The following is a 24,265-nucleotide window of genomic DNA, read 5'->3' as shown; positions in this document are numbered from 1 at the left end:
TGTCAGGTTAAAACCTTCAGCAAAGCTTATAGTAGAAATGCTGATGCAGCCTTTGCACAACAAACTTGAGATCTGTCTAAAGTAAAATAAAGTCAAAAGCCAGACTCTAGGTTTGGGTGCATCCCATTGTGTTACTCCTGCGAATGGTGTCACCCCATAGCAACAGATACATGCTTTATCTGAGTGTCACCATGAGAAAGGACAGGCTTCAAAGGCAACTTTCCATAGTTGCAACAACATTTGCTGTGCCTTGCAAATGAATGGCAAGCAGGTGGTGGTCTCAAAACTGATGGTCTTTTTGTTTGAATTTGATGAGTTTTATGGCTTGCTTGCAGATCACTTCCATTTGGAAGGTGGAACTTTACTGTGCTCCATGCCAACCTCAGACACTCAGCAATGTGCAAACATTGGCAAAATCCTAGTCTGAGACATCAGAGCAACTGCCCTTGTAGAAGGTTGTTCTCTGTAAGGTTAGGGAAGATGTGTCATCTTCAGCATAATTGAGAGACTACTGTATGATCACTGTTCTCCACAGACCTGCCTGAAGAAAAGCAGTAGTATGATACTGCTTGGCTTGGCTTGAATTTAAACAGGTTGCAGAACCTGAACTGATGACATGAGGCACTTGAGCATTTCTAATGGCAGGGAAATGCTTGTTGTTTCCAGGAATATTTGCTAACACCTTTCCATCTGAAATCAGATTGGTGCTAGGCTGCCTGTGTGTGCTATTGCAATTGAGTGATCTTCTATTTCAGATGTGAGTGCTTGCCCGGTTACAGTGGCAAACACTGTGAAACAGATGATGACGACTGCGTGGGCCATAAGTGTCGCCATGGAGCAGCCTGCGTAGATGCAGTCAATGGCTACACCTGCGTCTGTCCTCAGGGCTTCAGGTAGGTGAGAGCCAGCTCCCCCACACTATCTTCTGAACAGTGTTGGGGCATTTCCTTTAATTGCTTTCATCCTTAGATCTAATCAGCCTCTACATAAGGTATTGATCCATCAGTCCTACCTGAATGGATGTCTCAGTGCTTCAAAGCTTGTAGCTGAAGTAGATCTTAATGACTTAACTGAATACAGGGGGTTGATCATTCTTGCTTTGGAAAGAGCAATTTAACTTTAGTGCAGGGCTTGGATAAAGGCCTGCAAAGGATAATAAAATTGCATATACAGACCCTCAAACCTGGCTGCAAGAATACACAAGTCTGAGGATTTTGTGCCAGTGTCTCTGTGCCTGTTGGTGACAGCTGCCAATATATCTGACCCCTGGAAATCTCTCTGTCTGTCAAAGATAAGTGTACTGCTCCAAATGGATTCACTAATCATTGCCTGAGGCTGCATACTGGCTTCCTTCCAGCTAAACCTCTTCTGTGTTTGAAATACACACAGGAGACAAAGAAGGAGTACCTGAAAAGATCAGTCCTGACAAAGCAGAAATTGCATGAACACTTATAAATCATTTTCTCTGCTTTGTATCTGCAACTGTTTTCATTCTTCTTGCTTTCATCCGTGCTGGTTTGGGGTTTTCTTCCCTCTCAACACACATTTTTATTGCAAAGCAGACAGCCTTCCCTGAATAGGCATTGATATATAACATAATGTCAGCCTGTGGTTTCACAGAATCAGAGTTATTTACAGGACACCAGATATCCTCTAAATTTCACATTCGCACCCTTCTCTCCATGCTTCATTCCCTGCTTCAGTCCTTTTGATGGCCTTTGGGATCTTGTGAACTGGTGACTGGTAAGGATAACAAGTGGCTGTCCCACAGTGGAATTGTAAATGTTCAGTCTTACCTAATTGTTAGAGTTGAGAAGTAGGATTGCAAATACCTGGAGTCAAGGGTAACTGGAGCCTGTCATCAGGTGGTAGCAACTAGGAGACTTCTGCTTCAAGTCCCCAGACTTTTAAGGCATCTCAGAACTAGGCAGTGATGAATGTGAGGGCTCTTTGAAGGGAGGCAGGGTCACAGTATTTGGCCGAGATGTTTTGAGTTGTGACACAGTTAGGCAGAGCAGTAGGAATAGGTGGAAGACTGCTCTGGGTCCCTTCCTGTGTACAAGCAGCAGCTCTACTGGCAATTTAGGCCATGCCCCAGGTTGGTAGATCTCACACCAGGGACTTCAGGAGAAGAACCTGGAACAGCCCAGACTGCTCCTTTGCTCAAATGAGGCATTTTCATTCCACTAGAAGTCCTCCAAGAAGAGGAAACATCTTTACACACAAAGCTCCAAACCTCAGCAACTAACTTAGCACTTCTTAGCCCAAGTTAGGCTTGGGCATGTAAAGTGATCCCATTGCCTGTCAACAGCAGAGCCAGGTTTAACTCAAAGTATCCTGTTTGCTTTATTTTTTTCACACTAGTCTATGCCACCTTCCTAAATCTACTGTGCAACATAGAAGGGAGCAAGGGTCTTTTAGAAGAACATCACAATGGACACTAACAGGCTCGCTCTGCCAGGACAGAGCACCAGCTGAAGCCTCACATATTCTCCATGCAAAATAGTCCCTGATCTTGTTTGATTTCAGGATTAAAATTCTGCTAACAAAATATGATCTGCTCATTATTCTTTCCACGACTGCAGCCTTTTGTAGTTTAAAGGCATGCTGCTCTGAAGGGGGTTCTGATTATTTTTTTTCCCCTTCAAGACTGCAATTGCAAAGATGGTGATTGACAGAGTTCAGCCTTCTGATGTTCAGGGTTGTAGACCCAACTCTTCACCAAGCGTGCCTCAGGTGCTGGGCTGTGCAGTAAGGAGATAACTTTGCAACTATTTGAAGGCTTCAAGTGTTGATGAAAAGGAGAGAACACAAGGGGTGGTCTGACAAAGGTAACTAAGAGACCTAAGATGATGATTAATAAAGTTTTTGGCTAAGTATCAGGAATAATTTCCCAGCAGTGAGTTTGCAGGGTGACCTCCCAGTTTTCTGGAGCTTACACTGTTGTAATGAAAACATGAACCTATCACACTTTTATGGTTGTCACTATGCTGTATGTCAAAGCCACTTTCAGTCACACATTAATAAGGATGTTTAAGCTCACATCCTCGCATGGTTGAACAAATACACTCCAGTCATTCTGAACAATGTAAGGCATTGTAAGCACAAAGACACACCTCTGGTGAAGTCCCCAAAAGCAGTAGTACCAACAAGCACACACCTGATTTCCCCTCTTAACATTCCCTGTTAACTATTCATGTGGAGATTTGCGCCACACAGCACCTTCCCTTATCACTCAGCAACCTTTTGCATTTACATAATACACTTTCTTCCTGAAAAGTTGTCAGTGCTTTTTTCCCAAAATAGCATTCATTTACCCCCTGCAGATGGAAACATTTTTGAGGCTTTGAGAGCCCCATTGGATAAAATCTAACTTATCAAACCTTCCCTCTAGCAATCAGCCTCACAGTGGTGGTGTCCTGATAAATGCTGCTCTAGTGGGGAAGCACACATTAATGCTGCTGAGCTTGATAGAAAGAACTGTTCCTCCATGGTGGAGATGGTTCCAAGTCCCCCACTGGGATAGTTTGCTGCAAGAAACTCAGCAGTGATTATTTAAATAAATGAGATTCTACCAGGCAGAATGGACTTGGCCAAGCCACTCAAATCAGGCTGTGCTCCACATTCCTCTGCCAGGGATATAAATAGTATCAGTTATTTCTAAAAATATATTCTTTAAAATATAGTAAAATAAAGGAAAGGCCTTGACAGACACTGTTGCTAATGTAACCTCTAGATGGCCGCGGCAGGACAGCTGCACTTGTGAAGCCACCCACTGAAGGAGTTTCAGAAGGAAGAGTTGTGCATGAACCATACTGGGAGCTCAGGAAATCTTTCAGAGCAGCATCAAGCACAGACACACTGGCTTCTTGCAACATTTGCTTTCTGTTAGTGGAGGCTGATGTGGGTCGCATGGGGGCTTTCATTATTATTATTTTTAACTTCCATGAAATCACAATTATATGCACTGACTTGCTTTCTGCTTTCTACTTGTTGCTCACAGACAATACAAAATGATTGGCAGAACAAAGCTAATGGGCTGGGTTAGAAGTGCTCCTTTCTGCCAGTCACCTTTAGAAAACAATTACACCTGACCTCAGGCCAGGGGTGACAGCCATCTGTGGGGCCAGCTCTAGTTTGATCCCCTTGCTGGCTCTCCTGACACATTTGCCATCCCACCACAAAGCCCTGCACTGGAGAGCGAGATCACACACTTAAGAAACCAGGCTTTGCACAGGAAAGTGCTTCAGTGACACAGTCCACTTCAGTCCCTGGCTAGCAGTGGCAATGTGGCCCTAACGTGTCCTCAGTTCATCAGCTCTGGCTAGATCTGCATATTTTGCTGATAGGCAGCTAACTACCTTAAACTGGCAAGAATTCTTTCTGTGTATCTGTCTTCCCATGAGGTTGTTGCTTTTGTTTTTCATATTCCCTTCCTTTCTTGGAAAGAGGACTCCAAATCATCTCTTTCCTGCTATGCCCACTCAGGTGCTGTGTTCACCCTCCAGGAATGGGGTAGCCTGTGTGGGTTTGCTACGAAGCTGCAGTCTTGCAGTCCATAACTAATTCATAGTTTAGGTGCACTCACAAAGAAATGTTCCCAGAACAAATTTACTTTGAGAAATACATCAGGCTGGGTAAAGACAGCCCTTTCCTGTTGTGGTGGGTTGACCCTGGCTGGATGCCAGGTGCCCACCAAAGCTGCTTTATCACTCCCCCTCCTCAGCTGGACAGAGGAGAGAAAATACGATGAAAGGCTTGTGGGTCAAGATAAGGGCAGGGAGACATCACTCAGCAATTACCATCATGGACAAAACAGACTCGACTTGGGGAAATGAATTTATTGCTGATCAGGTCAGAGGAGGGCGTGGAGAAATGAAAACTAAACTAAGGCTGCTGCAAAGCATCACTCTGGCTTTGTGGTGTACAAAGGAAGTTTGCTGAAATGAATTTATCCTGAAAAGTACCAAGAGGTGGTTCTGGCTGAGAAGGAGACATCTGTGACCACAAGCACAGTCAATGCCCGGTGACACCAAGGCTGAAGCAGAATGGTCCCTGCAGGGCATGTGTGCAGGGCATTGGCTAGAGGCCAGCTTGGAAATCCCCAGCTCTTCACCCTCCTCCTGCTTATTCCTGTGGGACAGACTTCTGTGTGCCATACCCTCATCAATGTCCACAAGATATATATTTGGGCAAAGTTAGGAAGCTGCTGAGGGTATTCCATGCTGTCTGTAGGGAAAGAAGAGCTTTTCTGGCCTTCCCCCTGGTGCAAATCCCAAATGTTTGCATCTTTCAAGGCATTCTTCAAGTCTGTAAAATTAGTTCTGGAAAACCCTGTGTCCCTAGACTTGATAGGAAAGCAGAGAAATTCCATTGCTTTGGATGCAGATCGGGATTGAGCCCATTCATATGTTGTGTATTTGCCTCTCTTTTGTGCTTCCCAGAGGCAGAGCAGAGAGTGGTGTGTGTGAGGAGAACAGGGACAGGGAAACATTTGGGCTCTCTTTCCACACAGAACTAAAGACAGAGCTGTGGTAGTCTGTGAAACATTCCGCATGAGAACACATAAAACGCAATGCAGTATCTCCATTTCCCTCTGTTACAGAGGCAGCAGGTTCTGGTCTTTGTGGCTAAGCAAGACTGCTCTGAGTACATTGTGGCTGGTTTATTTGCTGTTCTTGTACTATTTATTGTAAGGTAATGGTTTGGATATCTGTTCTCATTGTAACTAGGAAAGTTACCTAGAAATTCACTGAGCTTCCAAGTCTCACCTGAAAAGGCATGAGGTTTGGGGCACTTTTTTGCTTTGCTTTTATAAGAATACTATTATTCCACAAAGTGCTCCCTGAATAGCAGGAAATTCCTAGTGGGACAAATGGGATTTCACTGTTCCAGAACTGGGCTGATGGATTATTCACTGCATGACTGTGTCTGCCACAATCCTCTCCTGGAAAGCCCTCTGCCCCCATGCCAAGAACACTGTGTAACACTGAGCAATGGTGCAGGACCCTGAGCCCCCAGCCCTGGCCACAGTGTTCCCTGTGACATTCCCTGATGCTGTAGGACCCTGAGCCCACAGCCCTGGCCATAGCGTTCCCCACAGCACAGCCTGATGCACACTCCCTCCTCATCAGCTACCGATTAATTCTTAATCATTTTACTGTCTATACACTTTCAAGCAGCCACAGAACTTGCTGAGGTTTATTTATGTTCTCTCACCAGTACAAAGAGAGTGCACTGGGTTTGGACAATGGTTGTAATGAGAAATTTGGGCTGTAGGTGCAGGGGCATACCACATGCAGCCAGCTGGAGCACCTGGCCTGGCCCCTCTGATCGCAGAGGCTCAGTGGGCACACTGGGCAGAGATTTTTCATTTACTTTCTGCAGTGTAGTCTGACACATGGTGTCACTGTGAAAGATGACTGCAGCTTTTTTTGCACATTCTCCCTTTTCCCTGATCCTTCTGTGCTGATGTCAATGTGTTGGTGCAGCTGAGTCATTCCAGCAAATGACCTGAGCGGGGTGCAGCCATGTCAAGTCCAAGAAGGCAGCCTGGGGACTGAGCTATCACTGCTCCTGGGCCATGGTGGCCCAAGTCTCAGAGGTTCCACACAGAATCATAAAATCATAGAATGACAGAGGTTAGAAGGGACCTCTGGAGATCATCTACTCCAACACTCCTGCTAATGCAGGTTTGCCTACAGCAGGTTACACAGGAACATGTCCAGGCAGGTTTTGAAAGTCTCCAGAGAAGGAGACTCCACAGCCTTTCTGGGCAGACCATTCCAGTTCTTCATCACCATCAAGGTAAAGAAGTTTATCCTTCTCCTATCACTGGCCACCACCAAGATGTGCCCAGTCCCATCCTCATGACCTCCACCCTTTGGAATTTTATAAGCATTGAGAAGGTCCCCTCTCAGTCTTCTCTTTCCCAGGCTAAAGAGCTCCATGTCTCTCAGCCTCTCCTTCTAAGAGAGATGTTCTGGTCCCCTAATCATCATCATAGCCCTCCACTGGACTCTGCAGTAGTTCCCTGGATTTTGCTGAGCCTGTCATACTGTTAGGACTGAGCCACAGCCCTTTTCTCCAGATCTGAGTATGACTCAAGTTCACAAATACTCAGATCTTGGAACTTGTTTTTCAGCTACTTCTGGTCCTGGAGATCTTACTTTCCTTTGTGTTTTTCTGGTGGATGTTGCTACCCACAGTTCAACTAAAGTAATGTTAATTATCCTGATGCTGTTAGAAACAACCAATTCAGAGAAGCTGCCCAGCAAATAGTGTGGTGCAAGTGCATTACTTCTGAGACTTCTTAGTAGTTGCCCATCTGTTGATGATACACTCTGATATGCAGTAAACCAAATCAGGAGGATGTAAAACCCACTAAAAAGAGAGGATTTTCCCCTTGCTTGCTACTTATAATAGCAGAGGCAGTCTGAAGTCATAGCCTAGAATGGAGAAAGCTTGGGTTTGGGTTTACATAGCTCCCAGTTTTTGCTGAGAACCCCTCTATGGCTTAGTGTGGGATGGGAGCTACTTTGCTGCACCTTTAGAGCTAAGGAAGCAGTGCAAAGTGAAGTCCAAATTGCTGTCAGTATCAGAACTGTCTGGTTCAGACCCAGCCTGGGGATTTCTACACAGCACTATGCTGTGTAGCTTCCACACATAAAGTAGGCATGTGCTAGCTAATCTGCATTGCTCTACCACAGTAGTGGTACATTGTCAACACCTGGAAATGTTTCCTTCCTTCAAAACACGGTGATAATTGAGGCTCCTTTGTGTTTCCTTTACCTTCTGCAGTGGACTTTTCTGTGAAACTCCTCCACCAATGGTTCTTCTCCAGACAAGCCCATGTGATAACTACGAGTGCCAGAATGGGGCCCAGTGCATCGTCGTACACCATGAGCCTGTCTGCCGCTGCCTCGCAGGCTTTGCTGGGCAGAAGTGTGAGAAGCTCATCACAGTCAACTTTGTTGGGAAGGATTCCTATGTGGAGCTGCCTTCAGCCAAAATTCGCCCTCAGGCAAACATCTCCCTCCAGGTATGCCATGCAGAACATCAGTTTCCAGCCCAGTGCTCTTTAAGCAATACTACAGATACACACATATGCATTTTCACCCTGAAGGAACAAAGTCTATTGACCAAACTACTGACAAGATCAACCTGCAAGCCAGTTTGCCTGCTCTGGAATAACTGAAATATTCAGGAGCAACTAAATGCCACTGTCCTTTGTGGACATGTGCCTCCAGAATCTCAGCAGTCTCTTATTCCCAGACTGGCAATGTACCTAGAGATGATTCAGGAAACTTTCCTGTGTTCTTGCTGATTTAGAGCATTGTGTTTCATCCTGTAGAAATCAGTGCTTAATATTAGGACACATTAAAAGCTGCTGCTGTAAATGGCCTTTCTCAACAATATTTGGCTTATTCTTTTACTGTACACATTCAGTAGATAAAAGTCCTGTAGTTACACCTAAATTTCATTTGAGGTCTGAGTTTCAGAAGGCAATGGAAAATAGGTATCAAAGTTGCCACACCACTACTGTCGTCTTTGTGGTTATGGGTCAAAGGTACTTTGGATACTCCGTTCAATATGAAATTAAGTGGTTTGGTGTTTATATGCATTCACAGTCTAGTAAGCATTAAACTGATTATAAGGTTGGGGTATATTTCTTTCCCCTAATATCCCCAAGTAAATGAGAGAATTTCTAGCTTTATATGTTTTCTAAGACAGAGATGTGTGGAGCATGTATAGGACATGCTACCTCTCTTTCTTAAGCCACTGATTGTTAGTCTGGACTATTTCTGTGCTAGATTCATAGCATAGCAATGCCAGGAGTGTAACATTTCAAAACATGTAAGAAAAATCATCCCTGTTTGTTTATTTTATTGCATTTATCACAGTATCATAGTATCAGTGAGGGTTGGAAGGGACCACAAGGATTATCTAGTTCCAACCCCCCTGCCATGGGCAGGGACACCCCACACTAGATCAGGCTGGCCAGAGCCTCATCCAGCCTGGTCTTAAATACCTCCAGGGACAGGGCCTCAACCACCTCCCTGGACAACCCATTCCAGGGCTTCACCACCCTCATGGTGAAGAACTTCCTCCTCATCTCCAGCCTGAATCTCCCCACCTCCAGCTTCATTCCATTCCCCCTAGTCCTATCACTACCTGATATCCTCAGAAGTCCCTCCCCAGTCTTCTTGTAGGCCCCCTTCAGATACTGGAACGCCACAATTAGGTCACCTCGGAGCCTTCTCTTCTCCAGACTGAACAGCCCCAACTCTTTCAGTCTGTCCTCATAGGAGAGGTGCTCCAGCCCTCTGATCATCCTCCTGGCCCTTCTCTGGACACGTTCCAGCACGTTCATATCCCTCTTATAATAGGGGCTCCAGAACTTGATGCAGTACTCCAGGTGGGGTCTCACCAGAGCTCAGTTTGAAAAGATTGTATTCCACAGTTGGAAATCATATTCTAGACTTACTTGATGGAGTTTGGTTGTAATTAAAATTCCCAAGACATGGGCAAGAGGACTGGATTTCCACATTAGGAATAGATTTTTAAAGGGTGGTTCCTGCAAAGTTTATTCTAATGAAAATAGGTCATACTTTAGCTTTTCTTTAATAGCTTGAGTATAGAGTTCATATGAAAATGAAGCTGATACGTGTATATTTGAAATGTCACTTTTGCTTCAAAATCTCCTTTAATACCACCAAAAAAAAAAAAAAAAGGGTTCTAAAGTGTGGGTCAACTTTGAAGGTGAAAATCTGGACATCTGACCACTTAAGTTTACAAAGAAGTTACCATGACTTGAAGAATAAAACTCATTCTTACAAAAAAGTACATGCCCATGATGCTCTCACTTCTGGTTTCCCAGGCTGAATATTGTTCTTGCATGCAGTAATTAATCACTACTGAATTAAAATTAGAATACAACATTGATTATTAAGACCAGGTAGAAGAAGACCACTTATTAAAAAAGTGTTCCAAAAATCCCAACAACAACAAAAAAACCCAAACCAACTTCTAAGGGCAAAAGGATAGCATTTTAAATATATATATATATATAAAGACAAACAGATTTTTAAATTTCCTGTCTAGTTTGGCAGCCATTATTCAAAACAAAAAAAAAGAGGCAAGAAATCTCAGGAAACATGCTGTGAAAATAACTGGCAGGTTGCATCCAACAACCTCTTCTTGTCTCTTCCCCTTTTTTTTTTTCCCCCCATACTAAAGGGGTATCTGAGAGATGGAGACTGGGAAATCAAAGTCCTTCTTTTTGTTTCAGTGTTCAGGGTGGATTGTGTTTTGGTTTTTTTTTCTTGAGGTACATCCAAGCCGGAGGGATGAGAGCTACTATGTTCTCTAAGTGTCCCATTTGAAATCAGTATGACTCACTGATGACTTGGATTGGGGGAATAACTCATGCTTATGCCAGATGTAAGGACAAGTTCTTCTTTCCTCCTTTGTGTTCACAGAAGTATGTGAGCAGATCAGCACCTGCTGAAATTTGTTTGCTTGTAATTGGGACACACTCACACAGTATCACAGTATCACCAAGGTTGGAAGAGACCTCAAAGATCATCGAGTCCAACCTGTCACCACAGACCTCACGACTAGACCATGGCACCAAGTGCCACGTCCAATCCCCTCTCGAACACCTCCAGGGATGGTGACTCCACCACCTCCCTGGGCAGCACATTCCAATGACAAACGACTCTCTCCGTGAAGAACTTTCTCCACTCCTACTGCCAGAGCTGATTTTCTGAACTTCCACTTCAGGCTGGGGTAGTAGGTGAAAGATAAATTCATGCATCACCAAAAATACAACAACAGACTGTTGACAGGGCAAAAAAATTGCAGCTTTCACATCCTGAAAACTAGAAACTAGTTCTCATTTGAAACAAGGGAGACATCCCTTAGTGAGAGACCAACCTCCTTGTACATGAGCCCACTCAATGCCAAAAAGACCTTGATTGTGACTCATTGCTCCTGCTCTTGTGGTTGTCCACATACATGATTTATTCATCAAAGAATCATGGAAAGGAACCTTAAAAATCATCTATTTCCAACCCCCATGCCATGGACACAGATACCTCCCACTAAACCAGGTTGTTCAAGGCCCCACCCCACCTGGCTCTGAGCGTTTCTAGGGCTGGAGCCTCCACAGCTTCTCTGGGCAACTTGTATATATGATTTTGATTTTATGTTTATGTAGATTTGTTTTTTAATCATTATCAAGCAACCTTACCTGGTTATTAACATTTCACAGGTAGCAACAGACAAGGACAACGGCATCTTGTTATATAAAGGAGACAATGATCCTTTGGCTCTGGAGTTGTACCAAGGGCATGTGAGGCTCATCTATGACACACTGAATTCTCCACCTACCACAGTCTACAGGTAAATAGCTGAGCTTTACCAAGAGAGTTGATTTCCAAAAAAAAAGATGGAGAGGTAGGAATTTTTCTAAGAAATGTGCATGGGAGAAGAACCTTTTAGTATACTTCAAGGTATCTCTTTTATATATGCAATTAGATAAGAAAATTACAAAAAAGGCTTATCTTGGCATTTATTGGCAGTACCAGTGACACCCTATCCAACCATGACTGCAGAAAAACGTTGTTTCTTATCCACACTAAAGATTCAGTGCCAAATAATCAGTTTCTTTGATGTTGATATTTAGCATCAATTTACTGTACTAAAACAGAGCAGTGACTGTGCAACTTCAGAATGAGACTGTGTCAAATAGGAGGAGAAGGGATGAATTCCTCTAGAGGGTGAATAATTCTGGAAGAACTCAGTATCTCTATCCGTAGTAACTACACAAACCAAAGGTAAGTTGCAGGGCAATTTGACCTTCAGGCACTTGACTTTTGGGATCCCAAACCCACGGTTTTTATTTGTTAGTCACAAGAAAGAAAAGCAGGTGTAAAAGTGAAACCCATGCACAAAGGTGTTTTCCTAGGAAAGAGACATGTGCTGCTCCTGTCACCCACTGCTCCTTTAGCAGCCCTACCCCTGGATTAACTGCCTTCTCATTATTCTTAAGCCCTGTTGCTCCAGTTTGTTCTGTGTAAACATGCAGTTGTCATCATTTGGAGCACATTCATGTTCAGTGCAATTTCATGGCATTGTGTGTGCAGGAGAGCTGGGTTTCATAGAATGGTAGAATTGTTTCAGTTGGAAAAGATCTCTAAGATTCTTGAGTCCAACTGTCAACCTAATGCCACCATGGCCATTAAACCATGTCCCAAAGTGCCATGTCTACATTTCCCAGGGTGTTACCAATGATCACTAGCCAGGATCTGCCTCATGCTTTATCTGGAAAGTTTTCTCAGCACTTGGTAAAACTTCCATCTTCCAGGGAGTTTTCTTTAAGGGTAACAGAGACTTGTGTGAGAAAATAAGAAAATTATTTCTGTACAGAAGCAAATTGGAAAATACCAATGCAGGCATGTCACCAGGAAGAGTGATGGCTTGTCCACTGTAGGAATGAAGAAAGTAGTTTGTGATTTTCACCAGCTGGCTAGTTGTGAAAAATGTCACTGTGTGTGGCTGCTAATCCTAATTGATTTCATGTTAGAGCAAAGCTGAAGTTGTTAAACAGTTTTATGGCACTAATTAGAACATAGGGAAAAGCTCATTATGTGTGGGCAGCACAGGGGGTGACAGATCCATGTGGATGCTTGTTCTCTGTTGTCAAGGGCAGAGTGGTGTGGTGATGAGTTGTTGCCACCATCACAACACTTCATGGATCTGCTGCCTTCTGGCAAATTTGCCAGAGATGGCAGGCAACAGTGTCCTCATTATTCCTGCGTCCTTCATATGGATCAAGGAGGAGGCCTCCATTCAGACTGACACCTCATTACCATAAGATTAATGGCCTGTTCACCACATTTTGTACTGTGTGATCTGTTGAGATGGGAAAGAAGCTGCTTAATACGATGCCCTTTCTGAAATGTCACTCTAATCTTTTATTAGTTTAAGGAGTGGAGCAAAATAGGATTAGCATGGAGCTTGATGGGAAAGGATTAGGTTGATTGAGAAAAACTGCAGCTAAAGAACGTCAAAATGGGCCTCTAAATAGATTAAAAGACTTGTTTTCCTTAAGGGCTGAGGAAGGGAGAGGAAACCTGCTTCTTTCCTTACAATCATAGGATTTAAGGGTAGAAGGCGTGAGTGGATCTGGTTCGACCTCGCTGTATATCCTGTTTGACTTTGAGCTAAGGCATAAGCTCTGTTTGGCTAAGACATGACTTCCAGCTTGGCACTGAGTTTTGACAGGAAACCACCAAATAATGGAAAATCCCCAATTTCCCTTAGCAGCCTGGACATTGCCATTATTCAGCCATTGGCTATAATTTCTAAGTTGTGTCACTAATGCCTCCTAGATATTTAAGAGGCTTCCTCCAGAAACATGAAAGTTCTTTTATGCCTTGTAGTGGCTTCATGAGTTTATCTGCATTTCTAATTGCATTGTCTCCCAACTTGCATTTTGATGATATGAACAGCTGATTCAGCCTGCTGCATTTTACCTTAAGAATTGAAGGGACTCTTTTCTGCAACTTCTACCATTGCTAATTTTCCATGGAAAATAAGATTAGTAGAAAAATCTGCAATGTTCAAATCATAGTCCCAGCATTGATAAAACAATTTGTGTTTTCTACTGCCTACTCCCTGCTGTCCTGTTTAGATGCCTCTCTTAAATCTCAGTCTCAGCAAAAGTGGACTGATTGCCTCTAAGAAGCTCTGTTTAAAGACTATTAGGTTTATCTTCATGGGCAATATCAGGTGCTATCCTCCAAAGGGGTCCACTTCTTAGAAGAGATGAGCAGTGCTTTGGCTCTTCTTTTTCCTCAGAAGAGTCTGCCAAAAGAGGAGGAGACCTTAAAATACTGTCTGGTGGGAACTGTGCCAGCTACAGCTGCAGGAAATCTACAACTGACCTAGTCCTGTGTTGTAACTGTAATTCTTGAGTGCTGTATGCAGTTCTGGGCCCCTCAATTTAAGGACATTGAGATTCTTGAACATGTCCAGAGAAGGGCAATGAGGCTGGTGAGAGTCCTTGAGCAAGCCCTGTGAGGGAGCTGGGATTGTTAAGCCTGGGGAAGAGGAGGCTCAGGGGAGACCTTATTACTGTCTACAACTGCCTGAAGGGTGGTTTTAGCCAGAAGGGGGTTGGTCTCTTCTCCCAGGTAACAAGCACCAGAACAAGAGGACACAGTCTCAAGCTGCACCAGGGGAGGTTTAGGCTTGAGGTGAAGAGAAAGTTCTTCACAGAGAGAGTTGTTAGCCATTGGAATGTGCTGCCCAGGGAGGTGGTGGAGTCCCCATCCCTGGAGGTGTTCAAAAGGGGAATGGACATGGCACTCAGTGCCATGGTTTAATAGTCATGAGGTATTGGGTCACAGGTTGGACTTGATGATCTTCGAGTTCTCTTCCAACCTCATTGATTCTATGATTCTTCTGGCAACTTCAGGTACTCCCATGATGGAATGTGGGAGGTCATGGGCAAGCCAGATTATCTGTAATTCTCCATCAGAGTGTCCATGATAAGATTTGTTAATAGTACTGAAGAACAGTAAAATTAGCAAAGTAATGTACTTTGGGGGTGAAATAAAACCTGTTGTCAGACAGGCTGGGAAGCCAGCAGCAAGTGAGGCATACTTGGTGGTAGTTTTCAGTAGTATTCAGCAGAAGGGTGCTGGAAGGATGAAGTACCCCGTGTCTTACATTGCAAAACTCTCCCCCAGACCTTAACATAGAGCTAAGCACAAAGTTTGTACCAGACACATGGGGTGTGTGCTCTGAACTTACTGTTGTGGTGTGATCTGACGGTGGCCCAAGCTTGTAACACTCTTCTAAGAAACTGGGAGCATGGATGTGGTATAACAGGAGATTGCAGGCATGCCAGCAAAGAACCACTCATTTTATCTGCTCTCTGAAGGCTTATCTCTCTCTGGCTTTTGGCTTGGACCTGTTCCTGTGTCTGAGGTGCTCCTTTGAGGAAGCAGAACTGCAGTCTAAAGTTAGTCTGGAAAAGCCCAAGATTAACTTGCTGTACATTCAGATTTGCTTCACATGTATTCATTCCTATGGTGTGTTTGAACAGAAAGGTTAAAGTTGACAGTGGACTTTTCTTTCATTCTAGTCAGATAAAGGTCAGCAAATATCCAATGGAAAAGACTATCTAAAATACATTGTCATTTAACATCAAGTTAGAAAGCGATACAAGTTCATGCATGAATATGCAATGATTGAACTCATCCTTTTAAAAGAAAAGCTGACTGGTCTGCTGCTGGAGCTCCTCACTTGTGAGCTGCAGAATAACTGTTTCCTGGGCATCACAGGTAACGTCTTACAGAAGATCCATTTCTGAAGCAGGATTCCTATTTGTTCTTTCTTTTATTCTATTTAGTTATTCTATAGATGCTGAAGCCTGTTTCCAAGTGCTTTATTGACCTGCTGGTTTCTGCACTGGTGAGAGTTACTCTCCATGCCATGACAATACTGAGCCAGCAGTGAGTTCTTCACATAAAGCACATTTTTTACATAGATACTCTACCTTAATTTAAAGAGACCAACTCTATGTGTTACTTTTATTTACCACCATGCTCCACTTGTTAAAAGCTTAAATTAACAAAGAGTGTGTAAAGCTGAGGTGCCAGCAGTCAGCCATGGATACCGCTATCTGTTTAACTGTGTTCTATAAGGAGAGCTTCCTATTTCCAATCTTTTTTCCTCTATCTGTTTTGTGAACCTAAGATAAAAACTTATTTGTCCTTTTTTTTTTTCCCCTGATAGATTTTATGCTATTAGACAGTCATATTGATTTGGATCTTCTATTAATCTTTCCTAATAGAAATGGAAAATAGAAATTTGACACAAACTACTGATGTAATTCCCTGCAGAGTTCCCAGATTGCCATGTTGCATACAGACTGTCATATCTGGTACAGAGCAAGATGCAGATGTCACAGGCATAAAATCCTATGCTTGCATCCAGGCTTCCTGACCGCAGTGAAAAGGAAGGCAGCTAGGAAAACATAAGAATTAATTGTATTTGTCTTTCTGCAGAGCTTACACCCAAATTACATTATAATCCCTTTTACAAGTATCTTTGCATAATCTCTTTTCAAAAATTGTACATCATTAAAATTATGTCTTATAGATTATATAATTCACTTCTCATGGTCTGGTTGATTCTTACGTGGCATAGATGGATGTTCTTGTGGTTAAAGCTAAAGGCCCAAAATAAGGGAGCTTAAATTCTTGCTGTATCTGCCTCATATGCGGTGACTGTGAGATGACAAATTACATCTGGTTCTTTGTGCACAAAAAGTACAGACATGCACAAACCCCAGAGTTTCCAAAGGATGAGGTTCCTTCTCCCTCCAGGCTGTGGATCAGCACAAGACTTACTTTGTCAGCATCTGTAAACTTCCCATGCTGTTCCACAGAACTCAGGCTCTGCCCATGGTGGCTGGAGCCCAGGCAGCAGCCCACATGGCCACTGGCACTTCTTGTCCAACAACAGGCCCCTGGCCATGCCACTCCTGAGCTGAACTTTGTAGTACTCGAGGACTTTGCTCCTCTGCTTAGATTTCATAGCCTCCTCCTCTGCTCTTCTGGTGCTGAAGCTGAACAGTTGCTTTGGCAATAGGACTTCCACATCTTCCAGAGTTACAGGAGATGGGATTTTGTGTAATCATCTCTTTAGCTACAGCTGCTTATCAACAGAAAAGCCTGGGAGGCTTCACTATTAATTCACTGCCTTCCAGGCAAGAATGTGTTGTTGGAGTGAGAGCATTAATTATTCTTAGGATCATTATTAGAGCTTGTCAAACTCAGTTTTTACTAAGAGTGTCTTTGCAGAGCTCACTGCATGACTGGCCCTTTTCTTCTTAATACCTTCATAGTCTGCAGCTTGTGCTGTGCCTGTCCCTGGTGGGATTCCTGTTTGATACTTCTGGATGGTCTCTAAATAGACTGTTTTTCAGAGACTTCTATGAGACATCACTGAGCTCTTAACAATTCTGCACATATTTGCAATTCATTTTATTCTCTGTATCACACACTTATGTTTCCCAGGTACTCCTAAGGGATTTTGCATCAAATGTAATGGAAGAAGCCAGTATTAATCCCTGACCTGCACAGTGAAAGTTGTAAAATTTGAATGTACTTATACATCTTGCATGAGCCAAGGCAAAGGACAGATGAATTATTTTTTGCCTTTATAAAGGACTCTGGTGTATTTAAATGGGACAAAAAAGACAAGTGTGTGAATTCTTGTCAGACTACAAACATTGCATTTCTCTAGTTTTTCATGGATTTGTGTGTAGTAGGATGGTGAAAATATAAGGCCAAGACCTTAAAATATCATCTAACTTTTATCATTAGGTTCAGAATCAAATATTTGCTTTCATGAAATTCAGAAACTTTCTTCTGCTGAGATGAAGCTTTAGAAGGGTAAAGTTTTGTCCTTCAGGCTGCCTGAGGACAAAATCTTTGTAAGCTGAATTAATTTTTCCTTTGTAAATCTCTTCAGTATCCCTTGCAAGAATGACAGTTTTCAATCTCTCATCTCTCTCCTTGCCTCTGCCCAGCTCATTTTCTTCGGTGTAATATCTGGGTACCCAGAAATACTGTGCTGCAGACCCATAGCTTTCACAAAGCAAGCTCTGTGTGCTAGGTATGGGAAGTTTGGAATAGGTCATCTAATGCCATTTGCCCTGTGGTGGTGACAGAAATAGAAGCTGCATTTTCTAAGTCCCAGGTCACCTTCTTCAGCACTCAAACACTGGGTCTATAGGTCTCAGTTGCTCTCAGATGTCCCCTGTCAACAGAGGTTGGGCTGTTGCAGTCTAGACAGGTTCTGCCAGCATCCAAGGGCTGCTGATTTGCCCAAAGACCTATGACCTGCACAGGCACATACTTGGCTTTGTCTTGCACTCAGCACTGAACTTTGGAGAACTTATGGCACAGTCTGTGAAAGCAGAGCTCAGTAGCTGCTCCTCTGCCACAAAAGGTTTCATGCCATTTCCACTCATTATTTGAATTATGACTTGAAGACAAAGCAGAGATGTTATGTGTATCCTTTTGATCAGGATTGTGGCCATCCACACCATCGCTCTCACCTTTATTGATATGTAAGAAAATCAGAGTACTGCTTCAGACCCAAATCAACTTCAAGCAGGTGGCAGAAGACAAGAGTTCCTTCTCCCAAATCACCTTTGAAGCAGACTGCTGGCTTTAATGCACAGATAACATAATGGTCAGCAGTCTGTGTATTTTGTTAAGCAAATGGATTGGATGTTCTCTAAAACAAACACCTATAAGCTGGTCTGTACCCTGTTACTTCAGCTACTGCATACCTGTCCTCTGCATGGTCCAACTTGTCTCTCCCAGCAACAGCCCTCCAGATGAAGGGGACAGCAGGGAAGCCAGAGCAGATGTGCTGTGTCCATCCCCACTGGTTGCTGCATTGGTCAGCAGCCCCATAGGAAGGGTTATGCAAAACAGACGAGTGCAGTACACACAGGAATTTAACCTCAGTACAACAGCATTATAATGCTGATTTCTTTCAGCACAGAATAATAATAAAAATGTAATGGAGTCAGCAAGATGTCAATATTAATCCCAAGAAGAAATGAGAGTCATAACTAAACAAACTAAACAAAAGCCATTGGGGGACAGCCAAAATGAATCAATATGTTCAAACACTCTGAGTTCAGCCTCTGTGTCAGAGTCTAACTTCACATCAGATTGACACCATGCAGCTCCTCCCTCTCCTGACTTTACTGGGCCCTTTACAGGATTACACCTAAAGGTGGAAAGCAAATTCTTCCCAATTACGATGTTTTACTTTGCAGTGGAGAGTGTTAGCCATTCAGTTAATAACTTTTCAAGAGCATCAGAAAGGAACATTTTTTGCTCCTGGAAGCCTACTGGACTCTAGAATTAACTCAGCACCTTGCAGGTCCTGGCTGGTTTTTATGTTCAGGGTAGTCTTAGGTTTATGTAAAAATAGACAGTAAGGCAAAAAGTTGTTCTCTACAGTGATCTGACTGTGACTAAAAATAATGTAACTCTATCATCAAAAGAAAATTGCTGCTGAAAATGCAGAAGCTCACAATAGAAATCAAGGATTTCCCGTTTGTTAAAGTTAATTGTGTTGAGTTTTAGCCAGTTCAATTCAAACCTTAAAAGTGCCCAGCCAGACCAAAAGTCACTGTGACACAAGAACTATTTTTCCACCCCAGCAGATAACCCAATGTAGTCATTAGTCTGTACCATGGCCTTACTGTTTCTTCTAGTGAGAGCATCAGCAAAGCCATGAGACTGGTCCTGGCAGCTCCTGAGCTCTCATGAGTTACTGCTGATGTTAGTCCACCTTCAACAGTCAGTTTGGTTTCTGTGTGCTGGAAACAGGCTTTTGTGCTGACCCTTGTTTCCAGTGAATAACTAGGAGACAGGTATGCAAATGTATTTCAGAAGGTATTTGCTTGTTGTCCTACAGGTTGTCAGTCCAGTTAAGTATTGCCAGAGTTGGTTAATGCTGTCATCAGTACTCATTTCAAGTATGTTCAGAATAGACAATAAGCCTAATCACAGCCAAAATTACTTTATAGACTTCCTGTGCACGAATGACTGGCTCGTGGCTTGGGCTGTGAGGTTTTTTGCCTGACTACATGTAGCCAGCTAAGACAATGTGTTTATTTTTTTCTGTCTGTAAATTTCTTGTAAACATGAGGACTAACACAAAGTTTAGATGTGTATCGTGTGATAGATTTGCATCCTGTTTATCCCAAGTTCTGCATTGAGTAGATACAGTCCATTAGCTGTGCAGACAGACCTGGCACTGGGGTGATCACAGAGCTGCAGCATGTATTTCAGTGCTTCTTCCCAGTATGGAAATATGACCCACAGCTCTGCATTTGTCAGAATGCCCCAGCTCTGCTGGAAAAGGTGGCTATGGTAGCTGCCTGGTCTGGCTACTGAATAGCAATGGATTTTGTAGGAGGAAAGGCATACAACTGTAGGTATGTTGCCACAGATATTGTGGCAGTTGCGAAAACAATTTCATTTCCTGACCATGCATCAGGTTTCTAAAGACATGGGTTTTTTTCCTCAGCTTCCAATTTCAGATCAAACCCTTCATTCTCTGTCAATCTAATTGGAAGCCCTTTTAATTGTGGTTTGTAGTGGCCCTGCTCCCTGCTGCTAAATGGCAGACACCTTAATGTTTTCCAGAGATGAAAAGGGCATAGATGGTGTAAAGTATTCCCCCTGATGAAATGACTCTGAAGTCATTTGATGGATTTCCTCATCAGAACCTGAGATTTGCTATCCAGTTTAATGGCAGGGCTGTTATGAGTAGTGTTTGACTGGTGCTAGAATGTAAACCCAAGCACCCTGTTCTGTTTGGAGTCCTGGTGGAGCAGGGAGCTGCGTCCTGGTGTGTGCCGCACCACTGTACACATACAGCGTGGCCTTTTTGCTGGGGAGGATGTGGCAGTTGCTGCTGTTGCTGGCCCTGCTGTTCTGCCAGGGCCTGCCTTCCTCTGTGCTGCTTGCAGTGTCATTTTTCTTAAGGATAACTGGTTTAACGAGTCCCAGTAGCACTGCAGAATCTCTGTGTGGTTTTACACTCCGTGTTTACTGGATTTGTTACTTTATATGATGCATGTTACAGTAAAGACATGGGCTGCACGTGTGCTGTGTTGTGCCAACCTGTGCTGCTGGAGTCAGAAGGGAAGTCACAAACACTGTGACCGGTCATTCAGGAGAGGCCTTGGTCCTGAAGGCCTCATTCAAGCTATTTTTAACAACGTCTTGGTCAGCAGAGTGAAGCATTCAGCTCTGCAGAGACATGGTGCTACTTCAGGAGACCAGCACGGCTTCGGGTCCCCAGCAGTGGGTTTGGAGGGAGGTGTCAGACCTCTTGCCCATGTTAGGGACACGGAGAATTCACTGCAAACAAGGAGTGTTTGCCCTGGCCGTGAATCTAGGGAAAGGGGTCAGGATTGTGTTAATTGCATGTTGCAGGGGTATAAAAAAGGTCCTTGCTTCTCCCTCAGAAGGTCTGTAATACAATAACTTTCACTGTTGGCAGGGGTGCTGCAAGAATTGAATTATGGCTGGAAATTAGATATGCATAGCCTGGCCAAACGATCATTAAGGGAGATACAGTAATCAGCTGCCAGTGTTTAAGGGCTGTAAACACCAAGAAGAGAAAGATGGCTTATTTGGGTGGTCTACAGAGTTGTGAGTAAGGTAAAAGTATAAAACCAAGCAAATTAAAATGGAGATATCAAGGAAAAAAATCTTAATGTTGAGCCTAGGAGACCTAACACTCAAGCCACATAAAACAGGACTGAACACGACAAAAGAGTGTATTTTAAGCTGAAAGTGAATTCAACTGCTTTAATATATCTCTTTCACCTTATTTCCCCACTCTTGTGTTTCACTAGCAGTTTTCACACTTTTTTTCTCAACATGTGATTTTTATTTAGCTTCTGAAGATATTGATGTGTTATTGTAGAGGTAGCACAAGCACTATTCCAGTTTCGATTTTGCCTTTGTTGCCATGGAGAAGTTTAAATCTATTTTAGACCAAGGACAGGAGGTAAACTGTAGCTTGGAAAGGTGACAAACCATCACCACTGGCACCTGAAGTCAGCCTGCCACAGTGTGAGTTTCACATCTCCCAAACCACTAACATTTCAATGTGGCTGCCTGCAGCTCTCACCTTGGGTCTCTCAATTTTGGTACCTCTCCTCTGGTGCCTGTTCTTCCCACATGTTGTAAGCTCCCTAAAGCTCTTTTGGACATGTATTTCTGCATATTCCTTCAAACTCTGAATGTTTTCAAGGATTATCTAAGTTCAGTGTTCCCCATGGCCTTCACTCCCCAGTCACTTACCATTCCTGTGTTTGCATTGTTCTGTGCTTCAAATGAGGCGTGTCTCCATTAAGACAGAGGTCAGGGAAATCTGGAGACTGTAGCTAATGAATTTATGTCCTCATCTGCATAATTGATGGTTATACATTTCCTCAGTGACACAGTTTGCTGTGATACTTGAAGCTGGTCTTGGTTTTGACTCCTCTGCCCTGCTGTTCTCTTCTGTCTACACTAAAGGTATATTGCACATAGGTGAAAAAAAAATAACAATAACCCAGAGCCCAAATTTTACAAGTTCAAATTGAATGCTTTAATCCTTTAATGCATTTCTGTTCACTAGCATATTTATAGTGGCTCAGCTCTAAATCCCTCATGGCTGTTAGAGCAAGGGGAGGCAGTGTTTAGAATATCTGTGTGTGCTTGGGGCTGGATTAAAGGGGAAAGAAAAAATAGGGGCAAGAAGAGAAATGGATCAAAAATGAGAGTAGAAATAAGTTTGCTCATATACTCTTTGTGGTTTTATGTTTAATACACATCCCTTTCCTTTCATTCCTGGAGTCTAAGCCCCCAGCAGAGGCTGTGTGCAGTGCCATGTGCAGTGGGTCCACCAGTTCATCTTGCTGGAATTGCTCTGAGATGAGGCTGGAACCCTCTTTTGTGGCCTCCCCTCTCTGTAAGGGCAGCTCTGAGATTCCCACCTGGGCACAGGGTGAACACAAGGTGCTGGGCCCAAGGCCTTCTGGTGAGTTTTGGAAGCTGGGCTCTCCTCACGTGCCTGGTATGTCCCTCTTTTTTGGATAAATCTGATCAGGTGCCATGGCCAGCTCTCACTGAGGGTAACCTTGATGCAAGCAAGGTAATGGATTGTCCAAGACATGTCATCTGGGCTATGAAAAGACAAGTATAATGGAGAGGAGAAAGGTGAGGAATGCTGTGGGTTGGGGAATTGCATGTGTGTCCCCTTTGCTGGGGAGGCAGGGCACTGTAGGATGGTAGCTCACCAGGCACTCCTGGAACAGCCAGCTCTGACTGGGATCTCTCCCAGCACTACTGATCCAGAGAGATCATCCTGCCAGTCCTCAGCCTTTGGCTGTGCATTGAAGGCCTAGAAGTGATGACAGTTGGCAAGGAACCAAAATGGTTTCTCAGCATCAAGTTAGTTGACAAGCCTCAAGTGAAGGTCCTGCAAAGACCACGAATAGCCTTGTGCAATGGCTCCTGGGATGGGCTTGGCATAGCAGGAGAAGCAGGTCATGGAGAATATTTGTGTTACACAAAATGGATCTTTTGATTCCTTTTACTGCTTACTTTTAGCAAGCTTTAGTTATTCAATTCCTGAAAATCCTTGCTTACACTTAAAGTGTTTACTCTTCAAACCCAAGTCCTCCCTTTTTCAACAAGAATCTCTTGAGCGCCGTGTAACTGCCAGAGGTGGTGGCGCCAAGCACTGCAGCTGGGAGCCGGCTGATGATCCATGGCTGCCTGTGCCCTCCCCAGCGCTTGGGCAGATCTGAAGCCGGGACCCGGTCTGGGTGCCGCCAGGAAAGGTAGTTGGCTTAGCTTGATTCCGCCAGTCGCTGTCCCCTCGCCCGCGCTTTGCTTACACACACCGCTGCCGTTTAACCGTAAAGCACGAAACCCTTCGCCACAGGCCCGGGGAATATCACCTCAGCTGTCCAGGGCCTGACGGGGGAAATGCCGAGCAGGGAGCCACACAAACTGCACTTGCGGCCGTTCCCCTCCCTGGGGTGCGCAGAGGCCGGCTGCCGGCTGGAGCTCCGGGAACCCCGGGGGCGGAGGCAGAGGCGAAGCCTGACCTGCCGCGCCGGCACCGACAACCCGACCCCGTCCGCGGTGCTGCAGCGCCCCCTGCTGGTCACCGCCGCGCCCTCCGCCCGAGGTGTCACCCGCAGCCGCCCGGCGCTCGCCCTGCAGCTCTCGGTGTCTCCCCGCACCGGCCCTGTCCGCAGCTCGCCCTCGCCACGTCCTGCTGGTCTCAGCCCCGCAAGTTAACGCCGGCAGCCCTGTACCCGGAGCGCCGGTGAGACACAATAAGCCCTGACTCGGAGGCAGGTGTTCGCACGCTGCAGCAGGAGGAGCTCTGCTGCAGGAGGAAGAGCTCTGCAAAGTTACCTGATGCACAATAAGACTTCAATTAAGATTTTAATAAACCCTCGAAGGGAGCTGGGTCAAGAAGGGGCCCCTCTAAAAAAAGCCAAGCACAGCAAGTTTGTGCTGCACTGTGATGCACTGTTCAGCGTCTGTGGCTTTCTTCCCTTCATCTCCAGCCAAGCCACTGTCTCCAACTGTCTCAGATGATTGTGGAGTCTCCTAAAGGCCCCACTACATAAGCACTG

The 24,265-nt window shown here is 44.2% G+C and overlaps 1 protein-coding gene across 1 annotated transcript in view; it reads left to right on the top strand.

The window, feature by feature from the left end:
- SLIT3 (slit guidance ligand 3) overlaps positions 1-24,265 on the top strand; it is a 508,252-nt gene that overhangs the window by 470,584 nt on the left and 13,403 nt on the right. The window contains exons 30-32 of the mRNA XM_054168241.1: positions 756-893; positions 7,801-8,041; positions 11,276-11,406. Coding sequence (XP_054024216.1) covers positions 756-893; positions 7,801-8,041; positions 11,276-11,406 — 510 coding nt within the window. The remainder of the gene's footprint in view (positions 1-755; positions 894-7,800; positions 8,042-11,275; positions 11,407-24,265) is intronic.

The sequence above is a fragment of the Dryobates pubescens genome, chromosome 16, assembly GCF_014839835.1.
Source record: "Dryobates pubescens isolate bDryPub1 chromosome 16, bDryPub1.pri, whole genome shotgun sequence".
In the NCBI taxonomy this organism is placed as follows: domain Eukaryota; kingdom Metazoa; phylum Chordata; class Aves; order Piciformes; family Picidae; genus Dryobates; species Dryobates pubescens.
The sequence above is the reverse complement of the archived record's forward strand: the minus strand, read 5'-3'. Positions and strand labels throughout refer to the sequence as shown.